The sequence below is a fragment of the Hipposideros armiger genome, unplaced genomic scaffold, assembly GCF_001890085.2.
Source record: "Hipposideros armiger isolate ML-2016 unplaced genomic scaffold, ASM189008v1 scaffold_381, whole genome shotgun sequence".
NCBI classification, from domain to species: domain Eukaryota; kingdom Metazoa; phylum Chordata; class Mammalia; order Chiroptera; family Hipposideridae; genus Hipposideros; species Hipposideros armiger.
Window position 1 is genome coordinate 294,401 of NW_017731731.1, and position 20,678 is coordinate 315,078.

The window sequence follows — 20,678 nt, forward strand, 5'->3', positions numbered from 1 at the left end:
AATATTTGTAACCAAAACCACTAAAGGAAAATTTAATTCTTACTTTTCCAAAATCTAATCATTGGAATAGTTGAATACAGATGAAAGGAAAAAGCTGAAGGCTCACATCTTGAGGAAATAGTTCAAGGTACTTTATGGGACTGTAATCATGTACAACTGTTAAGTGGAAGATCTGAATCCCTTTTTATTGTTCTGGAAGCAAGTAATTAAAATATTAAAGGTCTGCCAGCTTTTTCTTGTTTCCCATCTCCTAGCAAAGGGATTACTCTGATTCATTTTCCTTGGCAACAAACCTCCCGCTCATATAATACTGGCCCAGTAATTTGAGCACATCTCTCCAAATTAGTTTTATAGGACTGGACGCTTACATGATAGGTTGTGAGGAAGTTTGCAGCAGGAGCTATTATAAATCCCTCAATTGAGAGCAATTTGGGCAATGGCTTCTGATGCTCACAAATATTTGTGACATCAATATATGCTAAGTCTGCTCACACTTCCCTGAGGCCCTGGGAGGATGGGTGGAGTGAAGTGGAGTATGAGGGATGTGGCCCTGACTTGGGCTCATGGTCCCCATTCTAGACCAGTGTGTTTTACCTGTGTCCCCATCACATTTACAGGAAAGTACCAAGTCAACTGCAAACCTAGACAAGGCTCATTGGTTAAATCACATGAGGTTGGGGATGCCTCATGGGACTTTTGTCAGATGTCATTCATTCCGTGGCTTTCCAGGAGACACACAGGCAAGGCACAGGCTATGAGCTCAAAGTTCCCATCCTCTCAGCCATACACAAAATCTCATTATCCTCTGTCATGGCTAGGCCATATGCTGAAAATGCAACTGAAGAAGATGAATTTTGCTTGCTGATTTGATAATGTGATACCCTCCACACGTCTAGGAGGAACAGGTAAAAGAGGAGGTAAAGATAAAGATGCAATAGTATGCACCTTTGACTTAGCTAGATTTATGGAGTGCCTCTAGGTGTCCGGCGCTGAACTAGGGGCTGGGAAAACCACGGTTACAGGAAGACCAGGGCTTTGTCACACCAGAAACCTGACTTACACAGCACACCAACAACAAGGGGTCCAGCACCCAATAAGCAAATTAGTGGGTAAAATCAACGAGTTGAGCTCAATGCTTACAAAACACAAAAATGTCTGCTTTTTAGTTGGTTCTTAATCATCTTAGTCTAGAAGTGTCTGAACACTTTAGTCTATTTCTGTCATTAATCTTGAAGCAGTAACCCAGTTGATACTGAAAAGAGCTTGTGGGCTCATTAACCAGTGGGCACAAATAAGGCTAAATTAATCCTAATAGCTTGTATTTTGCCAGTTTCTGCTCCCACCACCTGATACAGGTCCTTGCCTCCTTCTCACCACTGTCTACACAACAGAGTCTCATCCAGTTATTTCTTAGAGTCCCCGGGAGTGTCTTACCTGTGCTCAAAAAAGGTCCTTTCACCTGCTTCTGTCTTTGACCACCATTGGATGTTGACTGTCCCTTGCCTCTGCCACAGGGCTCCTCACTGATTCACTGCCCAGAGAGCACTGTCCAGGGGCCTCCCCAGTCAGTCCTCCAGGAAGGGCCAGATGGTGCTGCCCGCACCTCGTGCCTCACTGCGCCAGACCTGGGCTGCATTCATTGCCGAACTGGGGAGAATGCCTGTGTCTTACGCACAGTGTTACACTTTGTCACCTGGGCAGGGGCCGCATGTGCCCCACTCAGATTTCTTGAGGGCAGTCCACACAGCCTCTGCCTGCTACCTCACTGGATTCAGCCCAAAGGCATTCATTAATCCAGGCTGAGAAGAGACAAGTGCCATTCCTATCCCTCCGCTCATCCCTGCCCCAGGCCCTCACACATCATCTTTGCCCTTCTTTCTTTTTTCTTTGACAGTTCCACATATGCAGATAACCACCTGGATATAGTCATTCCCTGAACTCAGAAGACATGTCTAGACACATGTGTTCAGGCTGGGCCGGGTCTAATACCAGGTGACACTATGACAGCTCTGAGCTTGGTACTTCAGGAGAATAGAAAAGGAGCTTAGGACAGTTACCCCCAGAGCTTATGATCCAGTCTAGTGAGAGTAGTAAGACACATGAAACAATTTGAGAATATCGCGGGGCTGTGGCTACAGAGGGACTCGTGTGGTTGGTCCAAAGGGTGGTTTGAGGTCGGTGGTTTAGTTTCCTCATAATCTCTGTATTCACTTCCTATTACTACTGTAACAAATTTCCACAAGTGTGTTGTTCCACAGCTGAAAACAACACACACTTATTCTCTTACATTTCTGGAACTCCGAAGTCCAAAGTCAGCCTGACTGGGTCAAAGTTGAGGTGTCGGCAGGGCTGGTTCCTTCTGGAGGCTCTAGAGGAGAATCTGTTCTTGCCTCTTCCAGCTTCTAGAGGCTGCTGCCTTTCCTTGGCTCATGACACATCCCTCCAATCTCTGCTCCTGTTGTCACATTGCTGTTTTCTTCTTTCCTGTGTCCCTCTTAGGACCCTTGTGATCACATTGGGCACACTCAAATAATCCTGGATAATCTCCCCACCTCAAGACCTGTAACTTAATTACACCTGCAAAGTCCCTCTTGTGTTGTAAGGTTTAACGCTCACGGGTCCTAGGAATTAGGGAGTGGGTATCTTTAGGGGCCATTATTCAGGCCACCACAATATCCAGTGCAGAGTAGGAGACCAGAAAAAAGGTGTTTTAATCACATCGCATGCTCCTGCTGTATTTTTCAACATTGCACACACATTTAAATTAGCAGAAATGGGAACTGGACAATTGTTTCCACCTCCAAGACTTGCTCACTAATAGTTTTAAGGCCTCCTAGTCTTCAGAATTTACAAGAGAACATTTATAAATCAGATTTGTTTGTTAGAGGAAAAATGATGCAGAGAGGCCTTTGGTTTTATTCTGAGCCTGTTCACCATTCATATTTTCAATGCAAGCTGTGTATTAAATGAACTAATTAATTCAGATTTCTTTGGGGTGGATTTGGGGTGCCCTGACAGAGCATACTGACACACTCCTATTATCGTTCTAATTCTGACATAACAAAATATCATCGTTTATGAATAGTACTATTATACTATGTGTATAATAGTTATTTATGAATAGTAGTAATAGTAATTATGAATAGACTACAGAGGGTGCCAAAAAAATTCATACACATTTTAAGAAAGGAAAAAACTATTAAAATTTAATACTCAATATATACCAATAACAAAAGATGAATACAAGCCACTTTTGACTCCTGCAATTACAAGAGGTGCTCAAAGTGGTTACCATCAGCATCCAGACACTTCTGATTGTGGCAAACTACTGTCTGGGCACCATTGACAAAGTGTCTACTTGTATACATTTTTTGGCACCCTCAGTATATTCCTATTATCACTATAATTCTGACATAACAAAATATCATTGTTTATGAATAGTACTATAATACTATATGTATAATATTTACTTATGAGTAGTAGTAATAGTAGTTATGAATAGACTATATACATTACCACATTCTTCCTGCTTTACTCTTATTATAATCTTGCATGGTAGGTATTATTATCCCCATGCCACATGGAGAGAAATCACTCAGAAAGGCTCTCTGACTGGCTCAACAATGTATATAGTGAGTTGAACATGAACAATCACCGAAATACTTTAAATTGTGTCCTTTTCTTATTTTTGCTATATTAAAGTATTTATTTCATTAACCAAAATTAAAAAGGAAATTCAGTCACACATCTAATGAATATAAGCTGTCCTCTTAATGTGGTAACATTCACATGGCATTGAATTGAACTATCAAAACCATTGTTTGTTTTCAGTGGAGCCTTCTAAATGTAGAATTAATTCCTTGGGAAATATTGTGTTTCAGGTTTTTTTATTATTATTATTCTTAGTTTCAGGTGTACAAAACAATGCAATGGTTATCCTTTTCACCCCCCATCCACTCCCCCCCCCGATATCATACATATCTATTACAAAAATTGTGTCCTCTTAAGACCTGAATTGCATGCTTGAAGCTAATTTTGCCTAAATTCTAAATTATGGAATTTGGACGTGGATTTATCTTCCTCTTTTTCTAGATGAAGAAATATGTCAGATGAGAGCAAATAGTTTAGATCCTACTGTAGACATCAAATATGATACCGATCACATCAGAATCACAGTGAACTCTGTTTCCTGCCTCTCACAATGAACTGTGTGACTCACTGACCCTCGATGAAAGGGAAGTGAGCTCCACCAACAGAGACTGCACAGAGCAGTGACTTCAGAATCAGACAGCTGTAAGGGCATGTGAAAATTCAGCGGCTCGTGCCAGGCGTGGGGGGGGTGTGCCGCTGTGGAATGTGGAGAAGAAAGAAAAGACAACACTTATCCCAGTAAGAAAACACTGGGGAGAGACCCATCTTAGCTGAATTCTCAACATTATTAAGCTTTGAAATATTAAGCAACAAGGATATCATTCTGCTTTTAAATATCATCTTATATAGTGTTTATCTCTCACCTACCTCCTGCAGTGCATTGGTGGATCAGAGCCAAAGGAAAGAAAAATGCTAAAAATCCTTTTTCTCAACATGTTTCTCAAGGTCCTATACCAAAAACCTTCATTCATGCAGAGCATCTCATCCACGTAACATAGAGGAGCCAACATTTCCTCCTTGGCCTGGATGGGAAGCCATGGACCAGTGGGAACCCAGCCTGAGAACAGGTGACCACTCAGTTCTGGGGTCCTAAGGAGGAGTCTCCACCTCACACTTCTTCCATGCTTATTTAATTCTTTGTGTCCCTCGAACAAGGGACACATTAGGGATAAAGCTTAAATAAGTGTAAATACCTTTGAGCAAGACTGTGTTAATTTAAACCCATTTTAAGGCTTACCCAGGTGGTATTAGACCCTCTATGAAAGTGGGTTTTTAGCATCAGGCATCTGGAAAGAGTAGATAAGGGGAAGACGAAGGAATTAAGATGAAAACACAGCAAGGGGAGCCTGGGGATGGGAACGACACTGTACTGACTTCAGTATCTTGCCCATAGCTAGTTTCATTAGCAGCAGGTCTTGCTGCCAGTCTAACGAACCACTCTATGAGTAAATGAACCCTGCTTTTCTCGTGGCTGTCAGGGGCAGAGCGGATGTCTTCCAGAGTGGTCCCAGGCAAGCCATTGGTGGGCTGCTGAGAACGAAACAATGAATGCTTCCCAGTGCTGCCCACTTGGCATCTTCTGCTTCCTACATCACCCATTCCTTCCGAGGGGTGTCTGGGCCACATGCTCGCAGCAGGCGGGAGCCTTGTCCTCATCCCTACCTCCTAAATCCTACTCTCTTGGTCCTCTCCACCCGCTCAAGGATTCCACATATGGAAATAGATTTATCTGGAGAGCCTGGAGTCAGAAGGAGTCAGCAAATGGAGAGGATAAAGCTTCAAAGAAAATACAAAGGAGGTGTTCTCTTGGAACTTATGGTCCTCTCTCATCTCTACCCCCCCCCATCCGCCCCCCGCACTGACTTCAACCTCTAAATGACCGTCCTTAAGCACAGATCTAAAGAGGTCTCCCCTGCATATGAACCTTCAGTGCCTCTTTTTTGCCTCTTTCAGGAGCCTACAGAGGGGGTGTTTACATCAAAGGGAGTTCACAAGGGAAGCCAATAGGGTAAAACTAAAATTACTCAGACTTTCATATTTATTTTCACCTCAAGTTTTAAAAATTCTACTGTTTGTGTTTTGTCTACAGTGTGAATAATATGTACGTGTATAATACCTTTACAAATAAAAAATTATGTCTATTGAGGAGGTTTTTTTTTTAAGTTTTAATTGATTGGGTGAAGATCAGAAGAGTTTGGAGATCAAACCCCTTTGCTTGGTCAGCAAGGTCCCCTGTAATCCTGCCTCGCCTACGCTCCAGCCTCGTGGGCCTAGAGACACACCACATGCTCTAGCCTCTCTGAGGTTCTGGTCAAGTGACCCTGTCTCCATCTGCAGTGCGACCCCCATCCTCACCCCAGCCCCTCCTCTGCCTAACCCAAACAGCACCCCTTGTGGGAGTCTTTCCCATTTCTTCCTGCCTAACGCCTGATCTGTATCTTTACTAAGTACTCACCAATCACATTGTCTTATAATTAGTTGCTCAGCTGTTTGCCCCCAGAGTACAGGTGAAGCTCCTTGGGCAAATTGCATGTTCCTTGAGGGTAGAGATGTCTACTTCCTTTTTGATTTCCCACTATGTAAGGCCATTTCCTGGCACCATACAAGTGTTCTCTAAATGTTTATCTCTCATTTTCTTTTGAAAAAAGAGGGTGTTAAAAATCACAAATTGCAAAAGAATATTAACACCTGCTGTATCGGTCAGGTTAGGCTAACTGCTATGACAAACTTCAAAATATCAGTGGCTTAGGAGAGTATAGTTCAATATCTCCTTTGTATTTCAGTCTAAGACCATTTAAGGTGTGTGTATGTTGGGTGAGGGGGGATAAGAATGGGGAGGGATATGCTCTGCTCCTCACAGTCATTTAGCTTTTAGGCACTTAAGCTTTTGCCTCAGGTTCTTGGGTTCTCCCGAGGATTTCCTGCCCGCATTTCATTGGCTGGAACTCAGTCACATGGCACCACCTCACTGTAAGAAGCTGGGAATTGAAGTGCAGCTCTGTGCCAAGGGAGGAGAGGAGAACGTGGGTACTGACCCATGGGCACGAGCAGTTTCCGACATACCTAGGTTGTAAGACACAATGAATGGCTTTCTGCAACCATGACAAAAACTCAGGGGGTGTTGATCCAGCTAAAATTTTCAGTCAAGACACTGAAAGCTGTGTATGATATTAAATCTTTGAGCCTTTAAATCCCCGAACATGTTTTAAAACCAGGGTTACTATTCAGAATATGTGCAAATATTATTTTTGTATTGCAGCTGAAGAAATCTTGATAGCAATTAAAACTAGCAACCAGCTGCATGGATGCAAAGGCGTTTGCATTGAGCAGATACAGACACCAGTTACTTCAAACAAATTCCACACAGATTCCTTCTCAATCTAGGATTGCACCCAGCATTTAGATAATGTTTATACTTGGCTCCAAAAGGAATGTTTCAAACTGAACTAGTTCTGTTCATAAGAAGATATTACTAGTGAGGAGATACTGTGTCAGTGGCAGCATAGCATTTGGACCATTTGCCCCAAAGAGATTTGAAATGTCATGAATAATATGTTGAACTCCACAGTCTTAACACAAAAGACAAGATTTTAGTTGTGGAACAATATAGTGACATTCTCCAAATCCTTACAGCAATTAAAAATCAAAAGCAATTTGAAATTTGAATTCAGAAGTGAGTTTAACTTGAAATTAGAAGTGATTTTCATTTTAAAAGGGGAATGGCACTTAGGGAAAAGCCTCAAGTGAGAAAACTGTGGAAATAAGAGGACCGGAAGCTGATGAGATGCTCTATCTAGCAAGAAGCAGATGATCTGACCTATCGATTCGAGCCGCAGCACTGGAAAGAAAGGCAGAAGAAAGCCAGTGTCTGGGTCCCCCCAAAACCCACTTTGAAGCCAGGACTTAGGGAGCAAAGCCAGGATGTCTCTCACAAACGCAACCCCCCAAGTGTGTTCCTGCAAAAATCCTTGTAATAGATTCGGCGGAGGTGAAAATGAGAATTCCAGTAAAGGTGGCAATTTGGAATCTTGGGTGCATTCCACAAGAAGGGGCGTATATTTGCACTCCAGGAGTGTATTTTATCAAGGGGGTGCCCAATGTTTGCTAACACTGAGAGAGTAGGAACGCCTGGTTCCTCCGTGGGTCTACCGGGCTGCCATCGTCATGACGACCTACCTTGCCTTTTCCTGGTAATGCTCTCCGATCCCCCTTCCATTGTTTCCAGTGTGGCTGACCCTGCCCATTGGCTCCAGGGCTGAGCATGTGACTGAGCCCAACGAATATTTGTCTGGTGCTACAGGGAAAGAGGCATTTTTCTCTGGGGGTTACTCAGCTTGTAGAAGGGAAACCCGATCTATTGGTGACCATTTGGTCTCCAGAAAGGGTGAGTTTGTCTGAGAATGAAGCCAACACAGAGGAAAACAGAGACAAGAAATGGACATCCCTAACAACCTAGTTTTGAGCACCTGGATCAAGACATACCTGACATCCTCCCGTGGTTTTTAAAATATTATGTGAACCAAGTTTGTTTGTTTTGTTTTGTTTTGTTTTTACTCAAGACAGCCTGAATTGGATTTCTTATAACAAGCAGTTAAAAGAGCCTCATTACACTGACATTTGATAAACTATGGTTATTTTTTTCATTCATTCAATAAACATGTGTTGAGTCCTTGCTGTATGCAAGGCACTGTGCTGGAAACTGAGAATAGAAAGCCAGTTAGCACTCCCTCAAGGGGTTATACCCAGTGGAAGAGACACTTGAACCAGTAATCACCACAATAACAATTTGTATGGGGCATTAAGTCTGCACCTAACTTTACCTGAGAGTGGAAAATGTCATGCTAAGCTTCATGGAGAGATAATATCTGAGTAAGGGAATATTTCTTGAGTGGTTAAAAAGAAAAGGAAAATTACCTATGTAACATGGGGTGACCAGAATTTGAAAATTCCAAAAGAGAGAGATTGACAGGCTGTGGAGATGGCAGGGGTGGCTGTGGAAGAGGGGAGTTGATGGGTCTTGTTGAACTGGAACCCTCTGGCTCACCCTGACATGTCATTTTCTCAGTGCGCTAGCTTTTTGTGTGCTTCATCATTGAGACTTGCCTCCCATGTCCTAAATGAGCCCTTTTCCCACACCCAGGCAAGGACATAGCAAGGGGCAGGGGCAACCTAATGTACTTGTGCCCATTCTGCTTATGCCATGCTGGAATCTGCCCACACATGAAGAAACACATAGTAAAACTATGGTGTTCACAAGCCATGCTCAGCAAACCTACAGAAAGAAACTTGTGGTAACACTGAAGGAGAAAAATATCCCACAGGCATGTCTGTGGTAACCCCATAAACTGGTTACCAGGGATATTTGTCCCACTCTGTATGCCTTCAGGGGGTTTCCTGCATCTGGCCTCCTGGCCTGGCCTTGGGGCTCCCTGATGTCCAGAAGGCAGAGGTCACCCTGAGGTCCAGCCAGGGCCTTGTCTGTTGAGAATTTGCTCACAAATCCCTTCGGGGACTTCCAGGCCCACTCATTCCTGGAAATCAACATCCTTTCCCTTTGCTACCTCTCTTTTTTCATCCGTGTATGCCTCTGAACAGTATCTGTGTCTGAAAGAATGAGGCGGGTGCTGTTCCCACCAGGTTCCAGGCTGCTCTGTACATGCTCTTCCGTCCCTTCCTCTTTAAGGCAGGGATCCGTGCAGGTCAGCAGTACTGACACCAGCGCTCCCAGTTCTGGGATGGTAGGGTTACTGGGACATGAAGTCCTAGAAACCTCCAGTGGAATCTGGGACAGCTGATCATCTAAAATTATCTTGTAATTAATAAATGATTCCCTACTTCCGACTAAGTGGGGTCACCACCACATTCTAAAACTATTTGACACTGTTAAGCCTCTCGTTGAGGGACAATTCTGGTTCTGTGCATTTATACAAAATGAACCAATGAATAACTCCTTTAAGAGAACCCTGTGCCAACTCAAAATAAACACAAAACATTATGAGGTGCCTCATTTGGTCCCCCAAATGGACTTCCATCTACCCCTCTGCTATGTTCCTATAACCATATCCATGTTTGGTAGAGCCTTTCTCAGTACAGCCTCATTTATTTTCTTTTGCACAGAAGCCCTTAGAGAGCGGGGCCTCCCTCCCTCTCCCCACTGCTGCAGTGCCCTGGTTCTCACATGCAGGCCTGGCCCGCTGTGGGCTCTGGAAGCAGAATCAAGTCCATTAGAACATAAGCTCATTGTCTTATTCTGGGCCATATCCCCAGAGCCAGCAAAGTGACTGCCACCTAGTAAACTTTCAATAAGCATTTGTTGAATGAATGAATGACTTTCCGATTGCTGTGCACCAACACCTCACCTTCCCTTGAAGTTTACTTGGCTGAGCCTATTTTTAGTCTTCTGCACTCCCATCACCTGCCAACGATGGCCTGTCTGTGTACCTGACCTGGCATTTCTAGTGTGGACCCCCTACCCCCTTGGATTTCTCATTGCCTGGCCCTACTACCTGTGGGCTCATCTTGCTCCCTAAGTGTTGTATGTCTGCCTAGCCTTTCTCACTGTCAGCATCCTCTTTGGACACGTGTTTAATTTCCCAGACTGACCCCTCCACATATCCCTCCCAAGCCCTTCCTGCAGGGGCCCAGATCCCAGCTCTGGACTGTCCTAAACAGGAGTTTCATTCCAACTTTCTCACCATACCTACTGGGCTCCATAAATACAGATGAACTGAATTGTATTATTTGGTCTCTCTCTTCAGGTATCAGCTAACTCAGGGGAAATGTAATTATTTTTGCAAAACTGAAATCTGGTGCCCAGTTCCATAATGTGCATCTTATTCCAATTCTACCCTAAGAGGAGACTGCACACCTACTGTGTGCTAGGCACGGTAGTGCATTTTCCCCCAAATTGGACACCTGTGTTGCCCTTTAAACTCCGTGTGCATACCCACCTTACTGAGGTCTTTCGGCAGTGCTTGGTTTGGGAGCCTTACAGTAAATTGTGTGATAAAATCAATTCATAAAATTTGTCCTGGAAAAGGAGTACATGAGTCAAGTTCATTGTGATTAACTGGCGTGTGGCTTAGTTTTTTTTCCTTTCTATTAACACAGTTAAAACTCACTCTAATCCTCGTATTTCTAGGAGGCCAGGAAATGTATGAATGGACCTATAGACAGATTAACAGGATGGGGGGCATGTTTGTCTAGTTAGAAATTAAAGTTTACCATTAACTAACTGCTTCACTGGTATTCATGCTATGTAGTTTAACAGGAAGCGCTAGGGCAGCTGAATCCAATAAAGAACTCTTTTGTCTCTGGAATTCCAGGAAATCAGATATGAAGGGGCAGGAGGGAATGTGCATGTTTAGGGGGCTGACAGGTACGTACTCAGTGCTCGTAGCTGGATGTTTGGGGGATATGCGCACTCACATCACCCCAAATCCCAACCTGCAGACAGGACGAGCTAGATCTCCTCTCCGGGACCCTTTCCTGCTCTCTCTTTGGTGCATTAGTCTCACCGTCAGCAGACATCCCAGGGAGCTTTATGCCCCAGCTGAGCAGAATTCATGAGGTTGGCTGCCGCCTTTCCCAGGACGTTGAGAAAAGAGCCTCCCCTACACTTGGGCTCCTAGCATCATCTGCCTTTGTTAGAACTGCAAGAGAGAAAAGTTTACAACGGGTTCTTCAGGGGGCTCCTTTTCCACAAGCTGCACATTTCTAACGAGAGGCTGCGGTAACAAAGCTGGATATTTTCTTTCAGGTGAGTTCCGATGAATTGGCTCACGGAAGGGAAACACGAGCACGCTGGCGCACGCTGGGACAAGGATGGCACCACCTTCTGGGCACAGCCTCCTTCTGATCAGCATGCTGGGCATCTTGGCACTCGACTGCTTCACAAGTGGTCAGAAGAACAGCACACTCATTTTCACAAAGGAAAACACCATTCGGAACTGCAGCTGCTCTGCAGACATCCGGGACTGCGACTACAGCCTGGCCAGCCTGATGTGCAGCTGTAAAACTGTCCTGCCCTTTGCAGTAGAGCGAACCAGCTACAAGGGCCGTCTGACTATCTGGTTCACAGACACATCTGCACTGGGCCTCTTGTTGAACTTCACCTTGGTCCAGGACCTGAAGCTTTCTCTGTGCAGCACAAACACTCTTCCCGCGGAGTACCTGGCCATTTGTGGTCTGAAGAGGCTTCGCATCAACACCAAGGCCAAGCATCCCTCACCAGAGCAGAGCTTACTCATCCACAGTGGTGAAGACAGGGAGCCCAGAGACAAACCCCTGCTGTCACACACAGGCTGGCAAACATGTACGTATGTCTCATTCTTAGATTTGGCACTTTTCAACAGGGAGTCATCCCTAAAATCATTTAGTATTGACGACGTTGCCAGCATGGCCAACAACTTTCCCTACTTTTCTCACTTTAAAACCTTCCCAATTCTAAGCAACAAAAGCTACGTTGTCACATTCATTTATTAACATTGTCACTGTGTCTGACCGCCAGGAACTTTGGCCAACTATGGATAAGTTGAACAAGGAATGTGGGGATAAGGCCATGGGTAACTCTACCCACAGCTTTGCCTCTACCCCAGACCCCCGCCCCCTCCATCACAGCAGAGCCACACATAGAAATACCCGACCCTCTCTGCTCCTCTCTGTGCCCAACCATGGGAGCTGTTTTGAAAAATAAAATAAAGAGAAACCAAAAAACAACGTGGTTCAGTCCAGAAACGTGTTTTGAGGGCCAGGTAGAGGCTAGGTTCTCGCTGGTATGGGTGGGTCTGTGTAGTAATGTTAGACTAGAAATGGAGAACGCAGTGTACACCAGGGGCCGCTTAGTGGAGACTGGCATAGGGGATGATCCCCAAGGAAGGTATCTTCCTTCAAAACATGCCTGCATTAATTGTAATAGATATGTATGATATTGGGGGGAAGTGGGGCGGCGGATTGGGGGAGGGGGGTTGTCACTTCGAGGGGTAAAAAGTATAACTATTGCACTGTGTTGTACAGCTGAAACTAATTCTAAAAAATGTGTGTTTCATAATAAAAAATAATTAAAAGAAAAAAAAATGCCTGCATTATTTTCTGCGCCATTTTGTTACAGCACATGAAATTCTCCTAAATGGAGAATTGATAGAGTTCAGAGGTTTCAGGACTGTGAGTCCCACAAGATGATTAGGTTCTCTTAGACTGGTATTTTCCAAATACCTTGCTCAGAACAGATGTGTTGAGAAAGGGGAGTTTTGTGAACGTGTTTGTGGGGAGGGAAAGAAGGGTAGAAGCTTCGAGGCAGAATAGGCCTGGATAGTGTGGAAACTTAAGACCAAATGAGGGCACTGGGGTTTTGAAGAGGGGGAAATAGAAGCAAAAATTGGGGGACACAAAACCAATTGCATATACCTCAAAATTTTGCTGAGAATCACGAAACATTTTCCTCTTTCATTTCCTTCTCTCTTTTTGCCTCTTTCTATCTTTGTCTCAGATACATAACTTCCTCTACTTCTTCTCTCACTGTCTTCATCCCTCTCATCCTCTTTCTTCTGCTCCAGAAATTAGAACTTAGATTAATTCCCTAAGAACTATGTTTAGGGGCTAGCCTGGGAATCTAATAATCACTTATAACCTTATTCCTATGGGTAAAATACTCATACTACTAATAGGTAATTAACAAAAGAACTTTTAGGGCCCCATTTGGAAGTTTAAGACTGGAAAGTTTAAGACACTTTGTATGACCTGGTTAACACAAAATGGTTATATGTGTATTGACACAAGGAACTAAAGCAACATTTAAAAAAAAATTTAAACTGATTCGTCATTGTACAAAGAAAATTTTCCTTCACAGAGACCCAACTTACTATTCAAGTGGAATATAAAGAATCCATGGCAATTGTGGTACAAATGTCTAAACTCAGAGCGCAAAGAAATTGAAACGTTATTGCATTCATGCTACCATAATGACAAGAAATAGTTTTATTATGAAATACGAGGGTGTCTTGGAGTGGATGACTTTAGATCACATTCATCATATTTTTCTCTTAACCTTAACATAGGGTAACTGAAATAACCTGAAATGTCTATAATGCTTAATTGGTGGGGGATCTGGCCATTCAGGCTAATTGGCATGAGTCCATAATGTCAGTGTTTGAATTAGGCCACAATGAAGGCCAAAGTATGAATTTTAATAGGAAAATGTAATGACCTTATTACTGACATTATACTTGACAGGTAAGATTAAAGTGATAGAAAAAGACAAAGAAGGAAAGAATAGGGAGGGAAAAGCAAGGCAAGAAGGATATAAGTGAAAAGATTAATAATAAATATATTTATTGTCATTAGTTACTTAAAATGTAAAAAATTGAATCTTCATGTATTTTTACTAGTAAAGTATAAAATTAAATGATGTTAGAAATTCTGAGCATCTTAATGTGCATATCTTTCACTTGGTGGCTTTTAATAGTGTCAAAGCCCTGTCACATATAATTTAAGGGATTCTTATAAGAAATAGCCATGAGGGTGCTGGCCGAGTGGCGTGTTGGTTAAGAGTTGGCTTGGGAGCACGAGCTCTGAGCAGCAGGGCCGCCGGTTCAGATCCCACATGGGCCAATGACGCTGTGCCCTGTACAGCTAAGATGGTGAACAGCAGCTCGACCTGGAGCTGGGCTGCTGTGAATCGCTGGAGACGGTGTAGGCTGCAGTGGGGCTGCAGTGGGCTGTTGTGAGCTATCGTGAGTGGCAGGCAGCCAGTGTGAGCAGGTGGCGAGAGCTGCTGTGAGCCGCCGTGAGTGGCTATCCAATGGTTGGCGACTGACTACCTCACCTGGGAATAGCGTAATGATCATAATACCAACAGGGGCCAGTGAATCCACGTCCTCCACAACTAGACAGAAGAACAATAGGACAGCAACTTGTCTGTTCTCCTTCCCCAATTCCCCAACGCTGTTCCCCTCCCCCAATTCCCCAATAAAATCTTAAAAAAAAAAGAAAGAAATAACTGTGAGTCAATGCGATTTAAGTCAATAGAAGAGGAATGTTAGTTTAGTTATAAATCAAGCTTGAGGTTGCCAGATTTTGGACTGAAAATGTGGTTCAGGTTTCACTGACAGAGGATAAACATGTGGGAGAGAAAATCCACAACACATACACAGGGGAGGGGGAGAGAATGGCATTTGGTGCTCAGCTGCAGAGCTGGGGGGACAATAGGAAGTCATGAGGATGGTGGTAAACTGTCAGTGCCCACTCTCCTTGAAGGGTCCGCAGTAGCCCAGCTTCGGCTGACTGTTGCCATGAGAGAATACAAGGGGGCCAGATCCAATCCTTCAAGAGAAGTAGGTATTCCAGGTTTTTATGTGAAATCTCACAATTTGCAAATGTTGGCACACTTTTCCTCTTTTTGGTTTGTTTATTGCTTTCAATAACATTGTGTGGGTCAAACAAACTATGTCCATGGTCCCCATCAAACCTGGGACTAGCTTTTTGTCACCTCTAATCAGTGCTGTGCTCGTAAAAGTTTAACCACCAGCTCTCCAAAAAAGAGCACACACTCACACACACACACACACATATATATATATATATATATATATATATATATAATAAATTTTACTGATATAAAGGATGTGTAGCACACAATTTACAAATGATAATAAAATATGTGATAATCTTCATTATAAACTCTATGTGCAGAATTAGTTCTCAAAGAATGCTTTAGTTGATTTTAGCCAAACTCTTATATCCAGAGCCAACCTAGGGTACAACTGATGAGCGAGTGTAGTTCTGGCTTGAATGTTGGTTATTTTCATTTATGTGAGGAGTAAGAAGAAAGTAAAACAACAAAGATTTATGTGGGAAAGCAACTTCTTTGCTGAATCAAATAATAGTTTTTAAGTACTGGAGGAAAATTTCCTCGATTTTGGGGACTAGTCACAATGTAGAAGCTGTAGACATGATACACTTTTAATTTTAATCTGCATGGTTAACATTTTCTCCATCACACACAACAAAAGAATAATGCAAACCCTGATATATAGCATTGACCAATTTTAGTGGTGTGAATACTGCCACCATCATCAATTTCAAGCTACCAAGAGAAGTCATTGAAGACAGAGTTGAGCAAAGATGCACAGTAGGACATCATTATAGAGCATTTCGACCCTACAGATACAAAAGGCACAAAAAAACCCTCTAGAACATAAATAATAGTAAAATGCAGTAGGATAATTAAGAAGTGATGAGTTCTGAGGAGTTCTTTTCTTTGTTTTTATAAGACTTATTTAATGGTAAATTTATATAACTTAATTTTTAATAATGACTATTTAACAACCAGCTTGCAAAGTTCCTGAAAATTTAACAGTCAACTCTTATGAACCAGTACAAAGGCACCCCAGCACCCCACTGATGCAGGTAGAAAGATAAAGGAACTCAAGATGATGACTTCAGGGTGTGAGGAGTCACTTGCAGTATTGAAATGCCCAATTTTCCCACTTTCCAGAGCTAGAGGTGGGAATTTTAGGAAATTTGCATTCAGCATACAGCAGCCTAGACTTCAGCATTGATCAGCATACAGCAGCCCACACTTCAACATTGAGAGTCATAATCCTGAAAGCCTGGGGTGGGAGATGGGGGTGGGGATTGGTTGAGGAACTTAAGGCCTTGTGAGAAAAATGAGATAGGGGTTAAAACTCTTGAGTGAAACTTCGAAAGCCCCCTGAAAGGAAGGAAGGAATGAAAAAAATATATAATGGCATTTTATACAATTTAAGTTGAAAATGGGAGTTGGACAATCAATTTCCATTTCTCAGACTTGCTTACTAATAACTTTTGGATCTGTTTCTCTCTCTCCCTCTCTCCAGAATTTACAGGAGGACATTTGTCAATCTGATTTGATTTGTTACAGAAAAAAAAATGTGAAAAGGCCTTTTTGTTTTATGCTGAGCCTGTTCTCTTCAAATGTTTAATGCATTTTAAATTTGACAGAGTCTCTACTCATAACTCAGAATGATACACAAGTCATGTATACTCAATCTAGACGTTAGGGAAACAAAGAGGGGACGCTGGCTCTACAGAGAGGAGAATGTACCATAAATGATGGGTATCACCAATTCAAATGACAAAGACACAACAACACACAGACAAATAAATGAAGCAGTAAGGACAGCTCAAAAATAGATCCCAGGTTTTTAAAAATTAGTACATGTTAAGAGTAAAATCACAAACCCATGGGAAAAGGGAAGGTAATTCAATAAATGGTGTTTGAAGCCAATAAATAAATAAATAAATAAAAAGATTAGAAGGATATATACTAAAATATTAACAGTATCTGGGTATTAGAAGTGATTTCTAGTTTCTTTTCCCAGAGCATCTTGATTTAAAACAATTTTTGGAATAAACATAAATTCACTTTTGTAATAGGGAAAACCCAATAAGAGTATTTTTACATAAACAAATGATGCTAGAAAAAGTGCTTAGTACTTCAGATTACAGCCTTACCTCATAACAAACATCATCATGTTCAGTCAGATAATATTATAACGAAATTATAAAACAACTTTAAAATATGGGAAACAAAAATAAAAAGGCTAACAACCTATTAGAAAAACAGGGAATTAAACATGCAATTCACATGAAATGAAACTCCAGTATCTAATAACTGAATAATAACATTACCTCTACAAGAGAAATGCAATGGGATACTAACATTTCATCCATTAGATTGGCAAAAAATGTTACTTGATGTCAACTTTTGTTATGCTTGTAGGCAAATAGATATTCTCATTTAATGTTGGTGGGAGAATAAAATGGTACAGCCACTTTGAAGTACACTTTAGGAATGTGTTTTAAAATGCACACAAACTAGATCCAAGAGGGCTGAGTAGATAAACACTGTGCCTGTGTCCTTCCATGAACACATTAAAATTACAACTAAATTACAGGACAATCAACCTGGTGGACCATCTGAAGTCTAGCCAAACAGAAGTCCTATAACTAAAAATATAAAAAAGAAGCCACATTGAGACTGGTAGGTGGGGTGGAGAGGTGTAACAGACCCCAAACCTCCCTTGTGGTAGTTGAGAATCAGGAAAGATATCTGGGCCATGGAGGTTCCCCCCAGAGGAGTGAGGGTCCCCAGCCCAAAGTACTGGTGCTAGGAAAAGGGGCCCCCTTAACATCTGTCTGTGAAAAACAGTAGGGATTCCAACTGTTTGGGTGGGACAGAAGACTGCGGGAAACCCAAACATCCTCTTAAACAGCCAGTGCACAGACTTACTTGCTTGCAGGCACTCACCTTGGGCTCCAGCAGAGGAATGGTGACTCAGGGGGCCTCAGAGACATAAGGGGGGTAGACTGAGGTGTGTGGCTTCTGGGGGAGACAGTCAGCATTTTCTTGGTGCAGCCGGCAGGCTGGCACCATCTTTCCTATGTTGAGCCCACCCCCACAGGCCAAATCTGAATCTGACTGGCCTGGTGAGCTCTGCTGCTCTGCCCTGCTGATTCAGCTGGGACCCAGCCCCCAAACTACTTGTGCACAGCTGGAGGCACTTTCCCTTCAAGCAGCCAGTCCCTCTTGAGTTGTACTCTTTTTCTTGGAAAACTATGGGAGTCCACGGCCGTGGGCTGGCAGCGACTGGCCTCAGTGTGCTCTGAGATTTTTGCTGAGTCTCTCCAGGCTCAGCACTGGCACCAAACCAGAGTCTACATTAACCTGGTGATCACAATTCTTCCCACTCTAGTGACTCCCTGAGACCCTGCCTCACCCAACTCGCATATCGTATGAGGCTTTATCAGTGGCTGAACCTTAAGGGAGCCAGTAGGTGGTAGCAGTTCTTCAGGTATCCTAGCTTTTTGCAGAGTTACCCCAGGCCCAGTACTGGTGGCATCTGTCCTCAGTTCACACCATGGCCTCTCCCATGTGCCTCCAGAGTTAGCACAGGCAGCGAAAAACTACAGATCACTTTGTAGCTGCTACCAGGTAGCCCTTGGCCAGTCAAAGGCAGTGGAGGAGCTGCACCTGCACCAGAGTCCCTCCTAAGACACCCCAGAACCAACATACCTGGAGGTTGGCTTCAGACCACAGCAGAACACCACCCAATTAGCCCCACAAGTGGCACACTCAAAAGGTGGTCTCTACAGGCACCAGAGCCCACTGGGGCAAATCCCACTTAGTGGGGTAAGCCTCCCACACAGCAGCCCATAAACTGTGGATGTGGCCAAACCCCACAGCCAGTCAGCCTGAGGGTTAATACCACCCACTGGCATGCCCATAGCAATCAAGGCTCAACTATAACAGGAGGGCACACATAACTCACACAAGGAACACTCCTGGACCATGCGGAGCAGGTGACCAGGGAGATTGTGCCATTGGACTCCACAGGGAACCTACTACATAAGGCCACCCGACAAAGACTGGGAGACATAGTAGACCTATCTAATACATGGAAGCAAACACACAGAGAGACAGCCAAATGAGGGGAAAAAAATGCATCCCAAGTGAAAGAACAGGAGAAAAATCCAGAAAAAGAACTATAATAAATGAAAAGGAGGCAAGCAACCTCCTAGAGACAGAGTTCAGAACAATGGTTATAAAGATGCTCAAGGAACTTAGTGAGAGCTTCAACAAAGAGAGAGCAAGCATAAAAAATGACATAGAAGCTATATAAAAGAACCAGTCAGAAATGAAGAACACAATAACTGAAATGAAGAATGCACTAGAAGGAATCACTGGATGAAGCAGAGGATCGAATCAGAGATTTGGAAGATAAAGTAGCAGAAAACACCCAAACAGAACAGCAAAAAAGAAAAAAGAATCCAAAAAAATGAGGCTAGTTTAAGAGACCTCTGGGAAAACATCAAGCGTAACAATATTTGCATCATAGGTGTACCAGAAGGAGAAAGCAAGGGATTGAGGACCTAATTGAAGAAATATAAGTATCGACTAAAAATTTTCCTAACCTGGCACAGTAAATAGACATACAAGCCCAGGAAGCACAGAGGGTCTCAAACAGTGTGAACCCAAACAGGCCCACACCAAGACACATTATAATTAAAATGGCAAAGGTTAAAGACAAAAAGAGAATCCTAAAAGCAGCAAGAAAAGGCAACTAGTAATTTATAAGGCAGCTCCCAAAGACTGTCAGTTGATTTTTCAACAGAAACTTTGCAGGCCAGAGGAGATTGGCAGGAAATATTCAATGTGTTGAAAAGCAAGGACCTACAAGCAGGACTAATCTATCCAGCAAGGCTATCATTTAAAATCAAAGGACAGATAAAGAGCTTCCCAGATAAGAAAAAGTTAAAGGAGTTCATCACCACTACACCAGTACTACAAGGAATGCTAGAGGGACTTCTTTAAGATGGAAAAAAAAAAAGATCAAAATTATGAATAATAAAATGGCAATAGCTACATTTCTATCAACAATTACTTTTAATGTAAATGGATTAAATGCTCCACTCAAAAGACATAGGAGGGCTGAATGGATAAGAAAACAAAACCCTTACATAAGCTGCCTACAAGAGAATCACTTCAGATTGAAAGATACACAGACAGAAAGTAAAGGGGTGAAAAAAAAAATTCCATGAAAATGGAAATGAAAAAAAAAAACAAAAAAAGCTGGGGAACAATACTTAAAGCAGACAAACTAGATTTTAAAACAAAGGCTATAAGAAGAGACAATGAAAGATCCAGTAATCCCACTTCCTGGTATTTATCCGAAGAAACCCAAAATGCTACTTTGAGGAGACATGTGATCCATATGTTCATTGCAGCATTGATTACAATGGCCAAGATGTGGAGGCAGCCTGAGTGTCCATCGATGAAAGAATGGATAAAGAGGAGGTGGTGCATATATACAGTGGTGTCACGTCCAGCGTGGCAAGGGCAAATAGGTTTCTCTTAAGGGGCGACGCAGATTGAATAAGAGCAAGAGACAAAAGTAAGATTAAGAGCGAGACCAAGGGACTCAGCCAGAGAAGACTGAGTGAGCCCCGAATCGGGTCAGCGCATGGCTTTTATTGAGTAGTTTGTAAAG

General features: G+C 42.8%; 1 protein-coding gene across 2 annotated transcripts; it reads left to right on the forward strand.

Moving 5' to 3' along the window:
- The first annotated feature begins 10,972 nt into the window (after nucleotides 1–10,972).
- Nucleotides 10,973–12,548, forward strand: EPCIP (exosomal polycystin 1 interacting protein). 2 transcript variants are annotated; one of them, XM_019662817.1, is made up of 2 exons: nucleotides 10,973–11,029; nucleotides 11,411–12,548. In XM_019662817.1, the coding sequence occupies exon 2, from the start codon at nucleotides 11,476–11,478 to the stop codon at nucleotides 12,133–12,135; it is 660 nt and encodes a 219-aa protein (XP_019518362.1). In that variant the 5' UTR covers nucleotides 10,973–11,029; nucleotides 11,411–11,475; the 3' UTR covers nucleotides 12,136–12,548. The 2 variants fall into 2 exon arrangements, with proteins under 2 accessions (XP_019518362.1, XP_019518363.1); XM_019662818.1 differs by having other exon boundaries at nucleotides 11,029–11,221.
- Nucleotides 12,549–20,678: the final 8,130 nt, after the last annotated feature.

What these genes read in the sequence shown, in the direction of transcription:
- EPCIP (XM_019662817.1), top strand. Translation starts at nt 11,476, where the DNA reads ATGGCACCACCTTCTGGGCACAGCCTCCTTCTGATCAGCATGCTGGGC.